The sequence below is a fragment of the Vulpes lagopus genome, chromosome 24 (assembly GCF_018345385.1).
Source record: "Vulpes lagopus strain Blue_001 chromosome 24, ASM1834538v1, whole genome shotgun sequence".
NCBI classification, from domain to species: domain Eukaryota; kingdom Metazoa; phylum Chordata; class Mammalia; order Carnivora; family Canidae; genus Vulpes; species Vulpes lagopus.
The window spans coordinates 5,990,030-6,009,077 of NC_054847.1; the positions used below are offsets into that span (position 1 = coordinate 5,990,030).

General features: G+C 37.6%; 1 protein-coding gene across 3 annotated transcripts in view; it reads right to left on the bottom strand.

Annotated features, from left to right (window-relative positions):
* Positions 1–19,048, bottom strand: part of CNTNAP5 (contactin associated protein family member 5) — a 792,545-nt gene that overhangs the window by 587,518 nt on the left and 185,979 nt on the right. For all 3 annotated transcript variants that reach the window (XM_041739874.1, XM_041739876.1, XM_041739875.1), the window contains exon 3: positions 8,710–8,903. In XM_041739874.1, coding sequence (XP_041595808.1) covers positions 8,710–8,903 — 194 coding nt within the window. The remainder of the gene's footprint in view (positions 1–8,709; positions 8,904–19,048) is intronic.

Genomic DNA, 19,048 nt, shown 5'->3' on the forward strand with positions numbered 1-19,048 from the left:
TGTTATCTGGTCATTTAGGTGCTTAAGTTTTATGGACAGACAGAGTTAATGTGCATCTTGGTCCATCATTTTACTACTCATGTGATATGGGCTAGGTTTCTTGGCTCTTCTGAACCTAAATTTTCTCCCTCAAAATAGAAACAATTCATTATTAGGCTTATTTAGAAGGTATTAGGTAATATCTTTGGTAATCTTAGCTGAGTGCTTATTCATATTGAGTGTCAGATAAAGTAGCTCCTTCACAGCATTGGGCTTCCTGGAATATAGATCCCAGAAGAATCAATCCAATTCACTACAACCCTTTGGATGTATTCTGAACTGCTATTATTTCGTTTGTAGGTGCCAGACCTGTGAAATTCCTTGCTTTAGTCATGACCTCAACTCTTTAAGCTTCTTGTCTCCTCCAGTGGTCTATATCACTGTGGTCCTTGCATCCTTTATGAAAGAACCTTCCTATATTACGGCATGAGGAATGATCAGAGTGGTACCATCTCAAAATATATTACCTGCATCAAGCAGAGACTGATTGTGAATGCTAGTTTAATGGAAGAAGTAAGTGATCATGTAGGTAAAACAGACCACTAATATCTTCATGGTCAATACTGAGGAATCCACTAACAACAGATACTTGTTTAAAATCAGTACCTGAGAGGGGCTCCTTAGATTATCGCTGGAAAAGGTGAGTAGAGTAAGTTTTCCTACAAAGGATCAACAGAACTTTAACATTGGTAATAGGATTAAACCTAGAAAAAAAAAGGCAAATGACTAAAAGAAAGAGAAATTAGTAAAATCTGGGATTCTTATAAATTGCTTCTAATTCTTATTTTCTGTCATCATCATAATAAAACGCAGTAGGAGAAGCATAAAACTTACTGAAGTTTATAGGTGACATTAAAGTCTCTAAGTAGAAGGCACTTAGAGTCGAAGTATAGAGTTTGTATGAATGTATGTATGTATGTGTGTGTAAAAGTGGCCAGAAAAGGCAAACATATTATCCTATATGCCTCAATAAAAAGTATTTTCTTTATAAACTAAATGCGGTTGAGATGGGGCCTGGAGATTAGATATAAAATGACTTTAGGGACTTCAGGTAGACTTTTCTTTGTCTTTTGTGCATGGTGGTTTTCTAGTGGTGAAGTTCTTGGATACAAAAGGGTAACAGAATTGTGATATATATTATCTTTTACATCCAAGAAGTGTGGTGAAAGGTAATAGAATCTGGGAGCTCTGACGATGGAGTGGATGCACCTTTAACATGTACTGACGGAACCTACCTTATGAGTTGAAGATCCCTCTATTAGCTTCTTGCCCTGTCCCAATAAGAATTTATTAAATACTTGTGAGTCCATTGACTGGAAAGATTACCCTGAGATGCTGCTGTAGCCAGAATGGGTATGAAATTTGCCATCAGAAAGGATATTGAAAATGAAATATATATCATTCAATCCTCATATGAGGCTTTTGTATCCAAAGCGAATGTACTTGGCGTAGCTGATTTATGCAGAAACATGCAGAGAAAAGAGAAAAAGCTCAAGAAGAAGACTAGTGAAAATTTCCCTAAAATTTTATAACAGATCTAAAGATGGAGAAATCTATCTTAGGTGAGAAGAGGAAAGGATCCTAACTGACTTGCACACAATCATAAGCAATGTGGATAAAGTGATTTTATGTATTTATTTACTAAAGATTTTATTTATTTATTCATGAGACACACACACACACACACAGAGAGAGAGAGAGAGAGAGAGAGAGGCAGAGACACAGGCAGAGGGAGAAGCAGGCTCCATGCAGGAAGCCTTGATGTGGGACTCGATCCTGGGACTCCAGGATCATGCCCTGAGCTGAAGGTGGCGCTAAACCGCTGAGCCACCCGGGCTGCCGGGTAAACTGACTTAAAAATAGAGAACACCATATTTTAAAACACAGGCATGAGTGGTTGTCTTTGAAATTTCAGAGTGATAAATATCAGAAAATAAAGGAAAGTGTCAATGCACATAAAGGAGAATGAGTTTATAGAATACTTACATGCTTTTGTGGGAAACAGAGATGGATTCATTAAGGGTTTGAACATACATAGGAGGGACTCAGAATTGAAGCAGTATTTCATGCATTTGGGCCTATCTTTCCAAATGACTGGTAACAAGACTCTGGTCTGCATGGATTTAATTAGAGCTCCCTTTGTTCCAAATATATTTATCCATTTTACCAAACATAGGTTAGTGTTGCTCCTCAGAGTTAGAATCTTAATATTTGTATTTTTTTTGGCATGTCTACAAGCCAACCAGGAAAAGATTTTAAATCTGCTAAGATTCTAAAATTGTCACTGAGTTTGTCCCTGAGACCTTCACACCTGATTATTTAGTGAAGTGGGAAACTCTGGCTTGTTCATAAATCATGATTCATCTCTAAGCAGCTGCTTGGTGGCCTCATTCATGAACATTCCATTCAGTGCCAGATCAGAAATTCTTCAAATTGAATTTTTAGGGCATGAATATTTGATATTGTACATTGTGCAGATAGATATATTTTCAGGATGAAAACTTTGTAAAATACAATAAATCCCTTGAGTACTGGTAAATTGATATCCCATCCGCGACATGTCCTAAGTTGTATTGTTTGCTAACTCAATTTTAAAAAGCATTACAAACTTCATATCATCTGAAAATTGACAATCTTCGAAAGACTGTGTGAAAGTCTCATTCTAGAGATTCTCTACTTCCACAAGATATATCATTCCTTAATTAATTCAGTACTTGATATCGATGCTTTTAGGTATTGACTTTTTATGAAAAGTTAAATAGAATAATTTAGAGATTTTTATAAAAAGTCTCTTGTTTGGCCGTTGCTCTCATCTTGCTTATCAGGCTTAACTCTGGTAAATCTATAATCTTACTCTAATTTTAAATTTAAAATAAAAAGTAAAATGAATACATCAAACTTCTCGAGGTAATCTACTCATCCAGCAGCCTAATCTTGTGGAAATAATACTGAATATTAACCACAAGTCAGATTTTACTTATGTCCATGAAGTATCTGGTAAAATACTGAGTCTATGTTTGATGGACATAGAGTTTCAGAGTTTGAGCCCTCTATATGATATAGAAACACAGTTTGATATTATTGCTGTGTTCTCACTCATATTTTAGCAACGTGAATAAAACAATAGAGCTTAACATTATTTTTACAGAGTGGGTCCAATAAAGTTTGTATTTAAAGTGAGAAAGGTAAATCCCTTTGTGAAACTGAAAAAAATAATCAAGTTCAATAAAGGAGAAATAGAAAGTACAGTTTTGCAATCATGTGCTTTTAGAAATAAATCTTAGTTTTGTATTCTGGCACCACCAGTAGGAGCTTGTGTCAGTCTCTGTGAGCTTCATGGCTCTATGTGCTGTCTATGAGACACTTCAGAGATAAAGCAATGGTGACTGAAAGGTAAAGGATGAAAAAGGACATTCCATGCGAATGGAAAGCAAATGAAAGCTGGGGTAGCTATATTCAATCAGACAAAATAGACTTTAAAACAAAGACTGTGATAAAAGGAAAAGAGAGTGGTACATAATGGTAAAAGAATCAAAAGAAGAAGATATAACATAAATATCTATGCACTATGCATAGGAGCATCAAATATATAGAGGAAATATTAATAGACTTAAGGGTAAAAATTGGGGGGACTATAATAATAGTAGGAGACTTTAACTCTTCACTTACATCAATGAAAAGATTATCCAGACAGAAAAATCAATAAGGAAACATCAGCCTTAAATGGCACATTTTGCCAGAAGGATTTAACAGGTATAGATAGAACATTCCATTCAAAAGCAGCAGGATACACATTCTTTTCAAATACACATGGAACATTCTCTAGGATATATCACGTTAGGCCTCAAAACAAATCTCACTGAATTCAAGAAAAATTGAAATCATATCAAACATCTTTTCTGATAACAATGTTATGAAACTAGAAATTACAATGGGTGCTTGGGTGGTCTCAGCTGGCTAAGTATCTGACTCTTGATTTTGGCTCAGGTCATAATCTCAGGATCATAGGATCGAACCCTGCACCATGGTCCATGATCAGCATGAAATCTGCTTGTCCCTCTCCCTCTGCACCCCTCCTCTCCCCTGTTCACAACTTCTCTCTCTCAAATAAATAAAAATAAATAAAATCCTTTAAAAAAAGAAATCAATTATAAGAAGAAAGCTAGAAAAACTACAAATGCATGGGGATTAAACAACATGTTAGTAAACTACTACTGGATCACAGAGGAAGTCAATAGAGAAAGAAAAACCTAGAGACAAATGAAAATGGAAATATGGCATACTAAAATCTATGGGGTGCAGCAACAGCAATTCTAAGAAGGAAGTTCATAGTAATACAGGCCTACCTCAAGAAATAAAAAAAAAAAAATCTCAAGTAATTTAACTTGACACCTAAAGGAACTAGAAAAACAAGAACAAACAAAGTTCAAAATTAGTAGAAAGAGGGAAATAAGAAAGATCAGAGTTGAAATAAATGAAATAAAAACTAAAAACAAAACAAAATAAAAACAAAAGACTACCACCACCACCACCAAACACAACATAATAGATAACATCAATGAAACTAACAACTGGCTCTTTAAAAAGACAAATAAAACTGACAAACTTTTTGCTAGACTTACCATAAAAGGGAGAGGGCTCAAACAAAATTAGAAATGAAGGAGAAGTTATAATTCATACCACAGAAATAAGAGGGATTGGAAAAGACTATTATGAATGATTACATGCCAATAAGTTGGACAACCTAGTAGAAATGGTTAAAGTCCTAGAAACCTAGATTTATCTAAGACTGAATCATGAAGAAATAGAAAATTTGAGTAGACCAATTGCTAGTAAGCAGATTGAGTCAGCAATAAATTTTTTTTCCAAGAAACAAAAGTCTAGGAGTAGATGGCTTCATTGGTTAATTCTACCAAATATTCAAAGATTTAATACCTATTTTCAAACATCCAAAAAATAAAGAGGAGGGAATGCTTCCAAACTCATTTTATGGGGCCAGTATTACCCTGATACTAAAACTAGACAAGGACAACATAAAGAAGAAAATCAAAGCCAATATCCCTAATGAACATAGATGCAAAAATCCTCAACTAAATATTAGTAAATTGAATGTAACAATACGTTAAAAGGGTTATACACCATTATCAAGTAGGATTTATCACATGGATACAAGATTCAACACCTACACATCAATCAATGTGATATATCACATTAGCACAAGTGAAAGATAGAAATCATATGATCACCTCAATATACAGGAAAAAAACATTTGACAAAACTCAACATCCATTTGTGATAAAAACTCTCAACAAAGTGGTATAGTGGGAATGTAGCTCAACATAATAAATGTCATATGTGACTGAACCACAGCTAATATCATATTCAACAGCATAAAGCTGAAAGCTTTTCCTCCTAAGTGTGCCCACTCTCGCCACTTTCATCCAATATAGTATTGCAAATCATAGGCATAACAATCTTGTGCAAAAATCTGTTGTGTCTCTACACACTAATAACAAAGTATCAGAAAGAGAAATAAAGATATCCCATTTACAATTGCATCAGAAAAAAACAAAATACCTAAAAATAATTTTAACCTAAGAAGTGAAACACTTGTACATGTAAAACTATAACTCCTGATGAAAGAAACTGAGAACACAAATAATTGGAAATATATTTCATGCTTATGGATTGGAAGACTCACTATTGTTAAAATGTCCATACTACCCAAAGCATTGTATAGATTCAGTGCAATCCCTATGAAAATTACAATGGCATTTTTCATAGAAGTAGAAAAAAGAATTCTAAAATTTATATGGAACCACAAAAGGCCCCAAATAGCCAACACAATCTTGAGAAAGAGCAAAGCTGAAGGCATCATGCTTCCCAATTTCAAACCAAACTACAAAGCCATAGTAGTCAAAATATGGTATGGCATTGGCATAAAAACAGACATATAGATCGATGGGACAGCATAGAGAGCCCAGAAATAAACCCATGCATACATGGTTAATTAATTTATGACAAAGGAGGCAAAATATATAGTGGAGAAAAGACTGTCTTCAACAAATGGTGCTGGCAACATTGGAGAGCTACATGCAAAAAAGTGAAACTAGACCACTATCTGACAACATCAACATAAACTAACTTAAAATGGATTAAAGACTGAATGTGGGAAGGAAATCTGAATGGACATTTTTCCAAAGAAGACATCCAGATGGTCAACAGGTACATGAAAAGATGTTCATCATCACTAATCATCAAGGGACTACAAATCAAAACCACAATAAGATATCGTGTTACGCTTGTCAGAGTGGTTATTATTAGAAAAGACAAGAAATAACAAGTTTTGGCAGGGATGTGGAGAATAAGCAACCCTCATGCACTGTTGTTGGGAATGCAAAGTGGTGCAGCCACTATAGAAAACAGCATGGAGGTGCCTCAAAAAATTAAAAAAAAGAATAACCATATGATCCTGCAATTTCCATACTGAGTATCTATCCAAAAAAATGAAAATGCTAATTCAAAGAGATATGCAACCCTATGTTCAATGCAGAATTATTTATAATAGTCAATGTATGCTAACAACCTAAGTTCCCATCAGTGGGTGAATGAATAAAGATGTTGTATACACACATACACACATTTTATACTGAACCATAAGAAAGAATGAAATCTTGCCATTTACAACAATATGGATGATCCACAAGGGTATTATGCTTAGTGTAAGTCAATTAGAAAAAGACAAATGCCATGTAATTTCATTTACATTTTGAAACTAACAAAGTAAACAAACAAAATCTAGACTCTTAAGTATGGAGAACAGATTCCTGTTGCGAGAAGGGAGGAGTTGGGGTTTGGACAAAGTGGGTGAAGAAGATCAAGAAATACAATCCTGCAGTTATAAAGTAAGAAGTCATGGGAATACAATGTACATCATGGAGGATCCAGACAATAATATTATATGGACAATAGTATTATATGACCACAGATGGTAACTCAACTTATTGTGGTAACCTTTTTGCAATGTAGACAAATGTTGAATCATACATTGTATACCTGAAACGAATATAATCTTGCATATCGGTTATCCCTCAATAAAAATATTTAGACAAAATGACTCAAAAATACAATTCATTCTGAAAAATGACCAGTTCTGATTGAAAATGCCAAAGAAAATAAATAATCCAACATCTACTTGTCCCTCTCAAGTCAACATAAAACCATAAAATTGTTCCTCAAAATAGAAGGTGTGCTTATTTCTCATTTCAAACTAAAAGCAAAACAAAAGAAAGCAAACACCTGTAAAAATTTATGGAGGCTTCAAAACTGAGTGAATAAAATAGAATAGTCCCCCAAAGCCCTATTTAAAAAAAACATTTTAAAGTCTTATTTATTTAAGTAATTTCTACCCCCAATGTGGGCTTGAATTCATGACCCCAAGGTCAAGGATCACATGATCTTCCAACTGAGCCAGCCAGTCACACCTTAAAATCCAATTTTTAAGAAGAAAACCCATGCTCCCTATAAATATTACAACTTAATGTTACAGGCAATCCAGAATAAAGATGATAACAATAGTATTATCAAGATCCAATCTGCCATAACTAATCTCAATCCTCAATTTACTATTATTTTCAATTAGCAATATTGATGAGTAGGCTATTACCAAATAACAATGAACATAAATAGAAATTTGTTTCCAACTAGGTGGGGCCAACACAGAAAAATATGGACAATAGCAATTTGAAACATATGTGGCATTAGTTTAACAGTGGAGACAACGAGGGAGACTATGAGGACAGATTACTCTATCAACTGCCAAATCTTCACGAATTATGTACTTTTAGAAAAAATAAATAAATATTGGGAGATGTTTTTCCCTAAATTGTTAGCAACATAAAATAACACATTATTAGTGCATGAGTTTCTGAAGCCCCCTCCAGGTGCCTCTTGCTGTGCCTCTGTCTTCCTCTCTAACTTCGGTCTGGGGACAGCCTTTCACTATACAAGGAAGGTCAAGAGCTTGGGTCTTGGGCGGGGGAGTAAAGTGCATTTTCACAACTTGGAGCACATTATCCTTTGCTTCCAGGTGAATATTGTCTATAATGACAAAATGAGTTTGCATTTTGTATTTGTCTTTTCAAACCTTTTATTCATTTTCAAATCTTGAATAGAGGCCGTTGAGCATAGTGCCTTTAAAGTCAGACCAGACTACAGATTCTCATAGTGAGATTTGCCAATTGTTAAGTGTTGGTCAGATTACATAACTGAGCTCGCTGGGTCACTACAAGATATGAAAGATGCCTGATACACGATGAATAAGTGAGTAAATAAATACATACCCCATAAATCAATATGTTCTCATTAACAATCAGACTCTTGTAGTATCCTTCTGTTTTCATAGAGAAAGAATTGAGACCCAGTCAGTGCATTACTCAAGTTACCAGAAGAGGAGGAAACATGAAACTTTTTTGCAGCGGACATCCTAATTTCCCTTGGAACTGTAGCCATGCTGGAGATAGGACGCATATACTGTCTAATTATTTCTGAATGGGCACTCCACAGTAATTAAGCTACCAACAATCTGGGTATAGGAAAATGATAGAAATGCTCACTGGTTACGATTATTACATCTCAGATTCATTCATCGGAAGAAAAAAGATGTCCTACCCAGATGCTGTCTTCTTGCTTGTACTGTTTCCAGTTGCGTCCTGTGTCACTGAACATCAGGCTATAACTCGTCACCCAGTCAGAGCTTCCGTATCTTCCCTGCGTGGCCACTGCTGTAATCTCCACTCTGTTTCCCAGGTCCATCTGGAGCCACTGTTGAGCATTGGAATCTGCTGGGGACCAACCGCCAGTTCCTGGAAGAAGATCAGAGAGAAAGAGAGTTGTAGTAACATCCCACATGGCTGCAACTTTCAGCTCTCAAAAAAGAAATGAAATGGTGTGCCACTAAGATGTCTTTACCCCCCAATGTGCCCTGCTTATCCTTGCTTGGCCTGACTTCCATTCTCATTTTCCATCCTATTCCCTTTCATGGTTCAGGATGAATCCATAACTCTTCCTGTTGCTCCTTCCATAACTTGGTTCCTTCCATAACTCTTCCTGTCTTTCCTCAGGCATCAGTTTGCATTTTCTGGATTCTTAGGAAAATCAGTACTACTTACATATTTTTATTTTCTTACAATCCTAATCTTGTAAGATGTTTTCTAACCCCCACCTGACAGGGATCTCCTTCTTTTCTTCTTTTCTCCACTATTTCATCCCTCCCTCTACCACAGCCCAGACTTTTAACTGTGGATACAAAGGTGAAAGATCATTGACTGTGTCTTTGATTCTGTCTCATCCATTCGACTCATGTACACAGAGCACCTAGAGCATTTTGGGTACCAAAGAGGGACATACAAACAAAAATGTGCAATGTGATGTGACAGGAAGCCTCATGAAAGGCAAACACAAGTATAATAGGAGCACAGTGGACAGGATGTCTCAGGGATGATTGGAAAGTCCTTGAGACAGTAGAGCTGAAATCCAAAGCAAGTACGACCATTTTGCAGGCAAACAAGGTTAAAGAAAGAAAATGTTGGTGAGATCAGGCAGGGCCGAGGGAACAGCATACACAAAATCTCAGAGGGACATGAAAGAGCGTGCTGCCTTTCTGGATCTACGTGAGAGTCAGTATACTTGCCACACAGAAACATTCTCACACGTGACAAAAGCCTTTAGGCCCCACAATTTCATTATTTGACACACCGGAACTTTGCAGAAGATCAATATTAGCTCTCGTTTAGTTGGAAGACTTGTGGCCTCCATCTTCTATATTAATTTCACATAGGAATGAAGAAGTCAATAATCATTTTTACTAGACCCAAGAGTTCACAAATCTTCCAAATCCCGAAGGGGAATCCTGGAAAGGCAGAATGTGTATGCCACGGGGGTGGGGGGGTGGGGGCTGGAGGGGGTGAGAGGGAAACAACACCTCTGTGAAGTACCTTGCTCGGGGTCAAAATGGTGAGTTAATTAAATTTTCAACTTAGAGGGCTTAATCAACAAAGTCCTTTGTATTTCAAACTATGCCATTGAAGATCATTTTAGTAATGTCCTGGTCTGCTTTCTCACTATCTCGGAAGGAGACAATGGGACTTCTCCGTGGAAACTGAGAACTATTCTGAGCCCTGACTCCCCAGTGCAGACAGCCTGTCATTGATGGAAGCCGACATGTAGACATGGGAGATGGAGGATGCGAGGTGGACTGTACTTTGGTCATAGGCACTTCATACAAGTTGTGGGTTGATTTTTTTCTAATAAATAGCTACTGCTGTTGGGCTTTTATTTGATATTTTTAAAACATCTCCTAAAAGATTGAAATGTAGAGAAAGGAAGAGAAGGAATATATTCAGCATCTATTATGGAATGCATTTTATTAAGTGATTCACAAGACATGCATACAGTTGTAGATATGACTGATTTCCCTAATATGCATTTTTTCTTCTTCTGTGGTGGGTGTAAGGCTTAATTTCATTTTCATCTCTCCATACTATTACAGTTATAGCCACAGAGATAAGTTCTCTCCAATCAAAACATGACTAGGAAGAAGATGTGCTACTTCTAAGCCAACTGGTCTCTTCCCCATTTGCTTTCTGTGTGTGTGTGTGTGTGTGTGTGTGTGTGTGTGTGTGTGTGTGTGTGTTTATTTAAATTCAATTAGCCAACATATAGTACACCATTACTTTTGAATGTAGTGTTCAATAATTTATCAGCTGCATATAACACCCAGTGCTCATCACATCACATCCCCTCCTTAATGTCCATCACTGAAGCACCACATCCCTCCACCCACCTCCTCTCCAGCAACCCTCAGTTTGTTTTGTATAATTAAGTCCCTCATGGTTTTTCTCCCTCTCTGATGACTGCTCATTCAGTTTTTCCTCCCCTCCCCTATGATCCTCTGAGCTATTCTATATGTGTGAAACCATATGATAATTATCATTCTCTGGTTGACTTATTTTGCTCAGCATAATACCCTCCAGTTCCATCCATGTAGATGTAAATGGCAGGTATACACCATTTCTAATGGCTGAGTAGTATTCCACTGTTTCTTTATACTATATCTTCTTTATCCATCCATCTGTCAATGGACATCTCAGGTCTTTTCACAGTTTGGCTATTACAGACATTACTGCTATGAACATTGGGGCGCAGATGCCCCTTTCAATCACTACATTTGTACCTGTTGGGTAAATACCAACAGTTGCTGGGTCATTCCCCTTCTACTATTGATGGATGCAGTTGGCACCAAGGCCCACTAATTAAGTGGTAGAACAACACAGAAAGATGCTGGATTCCAGTATCATCACATGAAGGAAAGCATCTGCCTACTTGAATGCCTGCCCCAAATAATAACGTGAACAAGAACTAAACATCTATGTTGTTTAAGACATTGCACATTGGAACTTATTTGATATTGTAGTTCATTCTACTTTAAAAAATACATGATATTCTGTGAAATAAATGCACAGTTCCCGTTATTTGGTTAAGGAGACTGAGATCCAGCAAGTTTAGAACATTTGACACTCAGGATTCAAGCATAGCTCTTTGAGACTATTTTGTAGCAGAAAAAAAATGTTTTTAAAAATCCAGAAAAATCAATGAAGAGGAAAGGCACTTTGGAGGAGGCATTTGAGCAGACAGTCTGACATGCCAGATCTGGAAGCACATTTTTATCAACCAGCTCTGTCTTCACTAACCTGTCCAAAATTCCCTGTCTGGACTGCCTTCTCTCAACTTCTCACAACTGACAGGGAGGCGTAAGAAGAGCTTTTACATTTCAAGAAAAAAAAAATTCCAAAGTGATTCTGAGCCTACTCTTTATTTCCATTCAATTTCACCTCCTGCCCATTTCGTGAAGCCTCTTTCTTCTTAAGTGGAAAGAAAAAGCAAAGTTGTATAAACTATATGATCTCAACAGTATTAAAACATGATAGAAGAGAAATTTGTATGGTGATTTCTTCTGAGTGATGAAAATATGAGTGATTTCATTCTTTTATGCTTTTTGCCTGTAACATATTTTCTATTATCAGCATGCCTTTCTTATATAAATGGAGACTCACATTATTCATATTTATATGGTTTATTGCATAAAGAATATGTGCAGCAATTGGACAGCTGGTGACAACTCGTGACTTTGACTTTTTGTGTGATCATCACTATTTTTGAAATCAAAATCTTCAAACCTTAATTAACTATTTATCTTTTATCCTCAATAATCCACAGCCAGACTTCCTAGTCATGCTGTAGGATTTTTTCTTCATTTATTATAATTATCCTTGTCATACTCATGTATGATAGGACGTTATGTTAAGAATGGAAGAGAGAAAACAAAAAGACAAAGAACTCTTCCTGTCACCTTGCAAAGCATAAAATCACAGAACACTGACCAAAAACCAAACCAAACCAAGCCAAGACAAGACAAAACAAAAGAGGGAGTGTTAATGCTAGATGATTTCTTCAAATTTGTCTAAAGAAAATCACATCTCCCTTTTGCCCACAGTAAAATCACCCTGAAATTAGCCAAAATGGAATTGTTGCTGTTCACCTTCATTAACACATCAAATTAAAAATGCTCCTAATCTAGAAGCTTCAGCCTAAGGTCTTAAAACAGAGGGACACTATCTGGGTGATAATTGCCAAGAACTCTTTCCCGCTGTTGAAGATGTTCCCTGCATTACAGCTAATAGGCCAAGCATCCAGGGTCACCATGGTTGCTATGGCAAACATTTTGTTCCTTGCACCAAACAATAAATGTGTTTTCAAAATGATGAGAGAAGCCTAAAGATACTATTTGCAGCTACTCTAAGACACAATGCGCCCACACTAGCTTTCTGTTTCTGAATTATTATCTAAATTGGGGGTGGAACATACACACAGATACCTATGTTTGGCAAGTCAAACGTGTTAATTAAGGCAATGCTGCCTGTAATTGTGGCTAAGGTATCAATGATCACTATTTGCATAATCGCTGCAGTTTAAATTTAAAAGAATTTAACAAAAAGTTAAGGGGAGATTTCAATTTTATTTTTTTATTTTTATTTTATTTTTTTTTTTAATTTTTATTTATGTATTATAGTCACAGAGAGAGAGAGAGAGGCAGAGACACAGGCAGAGGGAGAAGCAGGCTCCATGCACCGGGAGCCCGATGTGGGACTCGATCCCGGGTCTCCAGGATCGCGCCCTGGGCCAAAGGCAGGCGCCAAACCGCTGCGCCACCCAGGGATCCCGAGATTTCAATTTTAAAGGAAAAATAACTTCACTTTATATTTTAATATCATCTAGAATTTTCCAATAGTTTTCAAACATGGGATCTTGAATGATTTCCGTGCTCTATCTTGGCACAGCCCACACCCCAAACATTACATTCGCTTTATATGATTTTTGGGAAGAAGATGGCAAAAGGAGATCATGGACTGCAAGCCGTAAGAGACCTGGTTGAAGACACAGTTCTACTCCTGAGGTCAGTCTGGATGAGAAATTCTCAGAGGAGTTCAATCATCAGAAATACCTTGAGGGCTTATGAAGATGATAATACACGTTCTGGGCCTTCTCCTCAATAATTTATTCAAGAGCCTAACCTGGGAATCTGATTTTTCGAAATTGTTCCTGATATGCTAAGTGTTTTGGGAAAAAGTGGATGACTTAGCTTCTACAACTTCAGTTCTAATATTTTACGAATAAGGTTTGCTTTATTTATCTATGTAGTGGTCCAAAACAGCTTAAATCCAACATGCTATTTTTGATTATCGAAAACAACAGTAACAACAACATAACATGAAATTGCCTCCGAATCTAAATATGAACATCCTTCTCTCATTTGTCCCCCAATTCTCCACACCAAACATAGATGTGTAGTTAAATTCAGACTTAACAATTGCCAAGGAAATCTGAAAAATTGTGAATTGAGAAATATCCACCTGGGCTCTTGCTTGAATAGTTATTTGCACTTGCGATTAATCCTATTGCCCCTTCTCATCACCCTCATCTCACGTGTCCTTGGAAGGTTCATTCATACACACTATTAGCTGATGGATGGTCTTTGCTAAGTGCTTACTTAGGACCACCTTGTGCATTTAGCACACATGGCCTCATTCATCATCACAGTAGCTCTATATGATAGATATTATTATTATGCCCATTTTACAGATGGTGACACTGAGGCCAGAAAGGTTGGACAGCATTTCCAAGATCATATGACTAGTGAGTGGCAGAACTGGGGATTCAAACCCACAAAACCAGGACCCAGAGTCCAAACTCTTAACCACTCAGCAACATTGCCTCTGAAAAGGATGAACAGAAAACCCTTCTCCTGCTCCTTTTGCTTTTCCAAAATAGCAATTCTCATGAGACACGTAATTTGCATTTCATATTTTGTTTTGAATATCTCACCTTATTCTCATAGCAATCAGCAATGTATTTTTAATTTCTATTTACGAGAGAATAAAGCATCCTCAAAGGGCCAACCAGCTTATGGTGGTGAGAAACTATTCTCCAAACCAGTCCTTCTGATATCTCCTCCCTGCCTGAGGTTCTAACGGGGACCACTGTCTTCCGCCTTAGAAATGACCCTCATGGAAAATTCTAAACAAAGTATAAAGTAAGACAAGAGACACAGGTTTTCTGAGTTCCAGCAGACTCCCTTTTCAGCCCTTTACACCATAATATTTATTTTCCACTTCACATACTAGGGGAGACTCTAAGCATGAAATAGAATAACTGGTAGAAAATGCAGAAATTCCTCAGTTTCTACAGTTATTTCCACTTCTAACTCAGAAAAGGAAATGAGAGTTGACTGATGTCACACACTGGAAATGGACACAAAACAGATTACATATAACCCTCTGTGCAGTGAAATTTTATAACTATCATTCAAAAAGAGAGTCCATTTAGTACAAGACCAACAGGAGCTAGAATAGTCATACATATACACACAACATTTTACCCCTAATCTGTTTGAAGCACAAAGTCATTTTTAAAAACCCTACAATAAACCCTATGGGAAATAGATATCTTAGGCACGTGCCTTCCCCCAGATTTACTCCAGGCCCTAAAAAGCTATAAGCACATTGTCACAAATGCCTGGGAGGTTAGCTTGAATTACTAGCGGCATCATTAATTATTAAATATTTGGTGCCTGTGTAAGCAACAGTTCAAGATTTTTTTCAGGGACAAAACTACCTAGTGATGGTAATGAGAAAGGCAGAGAGAGACACTGTCCCATAAATATTTAACATTATACAGTATGGATAAGAGTGATAACAATATTCATAAGTTTGCACACAGCACTCAGGAGGGCTTCTTGCACCTCCATGCAGGGGGTTGTTATTTTCCATTTGTAGTAGGATCTGTGACTGGGCAGGGATTTCTGAGACTGGTGGGGATGTGGGCTGGAAGCCAAGGCATCATCTTTCTGCTACTGGGCAGGTGTGGTAGATTCTAGGGGTTGTAGGCCAGCCTTGGCCAAGGATCCTACACTTTTATCTGCACATTTATTTAGGCACTAAGGAGCCTCCTGGGGAAAAAGAAAAGTGGGAACCTGACCAAATACCCTGTGGTTTTCAAAACAGATAAAAACTCATAGGAAAATCTGAAGTGGCCCTACTGAGGCTGATTTGCAGAGAAGACCAAAGCGGATTATAAGAGGAGACTCACAAAAGGGAGGGGAGAGTCTGGGTCTGACTCAGACCCCGTCATAACTGAGGCTGCCTCAAGAGTAATGATGGGGGGCAGAGGCTCTCTCTGTGTGACTTGGCTTGGATTCCCAGAAGTCAAGTATGAGACATGGGTTTGAATGTAAGTAGTTTATTTGGGAATTGACCCCAGGAAGTTGGGGTAGGCAGATGGAGCTGCCAATCGATAGCACATCAGCAAGCCAACCTTCCTGTAGAACGAGCTTAATCCCATCAGTGCAGGATGCACCTACGGGTTCTGTTACCAGAGCATTATCATAACTGTCTTTATTTTTGTTTTCTTTTTGATATACAGCAACTCAGTCAGGCATTGCTTGAAACTCCTGGAAGGCAGTGATAGAGCCCTCAGGCAGAGTAGGGAAGGTGTAGTTATTGGGGTTGAGAGTGGTTACATTGGGAGATTCCTCGGGGTTCCACTCCGGTCTTTCTTAGGGAATGGATTCATCTCTCAACTGTGGGTGCAGGCTGACAACTAGAGCTGTCCCCTTCTCCAGAGATTTGGCCGTGGCCAAGCAGAAGCATACTTGCTCAGAAAGCTGCCACTTCCCACTTCTACCTCAGCCAGTGATGGACTGATACAAAGTTCCAAAAGTCAATCCCATTATATCAAGACAGGGTTGATATTTATGGTGCAAACTGTGGTTTAGATCTTCCTCCTGGCATCAGAAGGAAGCTAGGCCTCAGCTGAGACTTCACTAGCCCATCCCTTTGCCTTCCCTCATAACCTGTCTCCAGAAATCACTCTTCCACAAATAATTTGAATAGGAAGTCCCACCTGAGCTCAGATCCTCAGATGTTGTCCCTGTACTGAAAGTAGTGAAGCCTAGGAGATATGGGCTCTGACAGCCTTAGCTATAGTGGGTGTACTTGCTCACACACCTGCGTGTCTGCATTTATGGGAGAAAGCTGTATTATTACTTTGAAGAATTCTAATGCTCATTACTCAGATAGCTCAGCTGTGATGTCCTTCAGTGAATACTTCCCTTGTGAAGAGTAGAAACATTAGAGCCCTCATGGAACACAAAAGTATATCAGGCTTCACATTTCACAGTTCAGAAGTTATACAAGAAGTGAGGGAAATGAGCAGGAAGGCACCTGGGACCTGGAAAACTTGGAAGTCAGTCCCAAGGAAGGTATCTCATATTTATGCCCCTTGCAAGCCAAGGGTTGATTCACATACACACACACACAAGAAAAAAAAAAAAAAACCCAGGTGAGAAGGTCATGTATATAAAACTTGAAAAGACCATAGAACTACACTGTTCAATGTGGTAGCCGCTAACCACGTGTAGCTCTTTAAATTTAAATTAGCTTGACTTGAATTAAAGTTTCAGTTTTTAAGTAGCCTTAACCAAATTTCAATATCCATGTGTAGCTGCTGGCTACCTTATTAGACAGCACAGCTAAAGAATATTCCATCCTTGCAGAAATTTCTATTGGATAGCATTGCTCTAGAATTTCTCATATAAAATGTTGAAAGCTAAATTCTATTTAATTTGTCAGATAAATACAATTTAACCCTCCTCATCAGCTGCTTAGGCCTGAGGGGGGCTTTTTGTGGATTATTTATTCCCCATTTAATGGATATATAATTATTGAGTTCCATCCATGAGTAAAGCAGTATAAAAGATTGAGGAGCAAGATAAGACACTCTTCCTATTTTTAGGCATAGAGAGAAAAAAAATGACTCTCCCAAGATTTTTGAAAGGAAAATGGAGCAGTGGAATTGAAAGTCATTTAAACCTGCAGATCTCATATTGTTGGCATTACCACTTAAAACTTTTCTCTCATGAGCAGCATAATTTTTGCACAGCTCACATACTACATTTACCTTGGTTTCCTGGGGTTGTTTTATTTGAAAGACAGTGCCTAGTCTAAGTCTGGGTTTCAATTGAAAGAGTCACTTTTGACTCCATGACTTTGAGCAAGTAATTTCTCTACTTCTATAAAAATAATATAGTTCAGTGTTCACTCTAACAAGGATCAAGGATCAAGATGATATTTGTCTACTCACAGATTTATTGACTATAAAAATGGTGAAATACAAGTATATTTAACTATTACTTCAAAAGCTTCAATTTGGGTTCTACAAATTAACTCTGGCATCAGTTCAACCCATTAGGAAGTTACTCCTTTGACTGGAAGATGTACAATATAACCCATCAAAATGGTAGGAGATACAGCTTGAGAAAGAGAGAGAGACAGACAGAGAGAGAGAGAGACAGAGACACACACACACACACAGAGAAGAAACATAATCAATTATTCTCTTACTCTGTACAAGATTATTAGTCTAAAGCCAGTAAAGGTAATTCTACAATCCTTACCTGTGATTGAGTCTAGGAGTGGACCTATGACCAAATTATGGCTAATTGGACAGAGAAAAACTGCTGCTGATGTGAAGTAGAGGCGGGTTTGGGTCTCAGAAGGGTCTTACAGCTCAACACCATGGTTCTCAAACCTGAGCACGTTTAGTCAAGGGACTTGGAAAAATAGAGGTTCTCAGGTCCCACTGCCAGAGTTTCTGGTCCAGCAGGTCTGGGATAAGTCCAGTCAATCTACATTTTTGTTAACAAGTTCTGAGGTGATATTTAGCATGCTGCTGTTCTGAGGAATCAACTTATGGCTTCAAAGCAAGGATTAGGGGTCCATGCTTTGCTTCCCAGAATGCTGTTGAGACTGGCTGAGATGCTGGGTGGGCATTTTAGCTGGAGAAGGGTGTGGACTCTGAGAATGGCTTCGTTGAACTGAATCCACCAGCTCTGAAGGCTGTGTTTGCTGAGGTCTTCCTTTGATGTAAGGTATAAATATCATTTTTATTCCCCTTTTTTGAAAAAAAAAGTAGAATAAAACACAGTATAGAAAAACCTCACAAACCCAATACTTAGCTTGCCACACTATTCCAGGGTGAACACCCTTGCAGCACTATGCTGTTCAAGAAATAGAAGTATGAACACCTCTCAATCTCCATGCACCTAGCTTTAATTATTTAATATTTGTTCATGCTACTGAGTTTTTCTTCAAATGAATTTTCTATTACTTCCACACAAAATTACCCTAACAGAGATATCCCAGGGATAATATTGATTGTTCCGAATATTTCTGTAGAAGGGATTGATTAAAAGCAAGTCCTCAGTAAAACAACATGGATTCTCATAAAATCTGGATTTTCATCAAACATGTACATTGATTAGAATAATGAAGTCCAGATACAGGTAAGTGATTGCATAGACAAGTTTAAGAGAGGTGTAGTTCGAGACACTTAA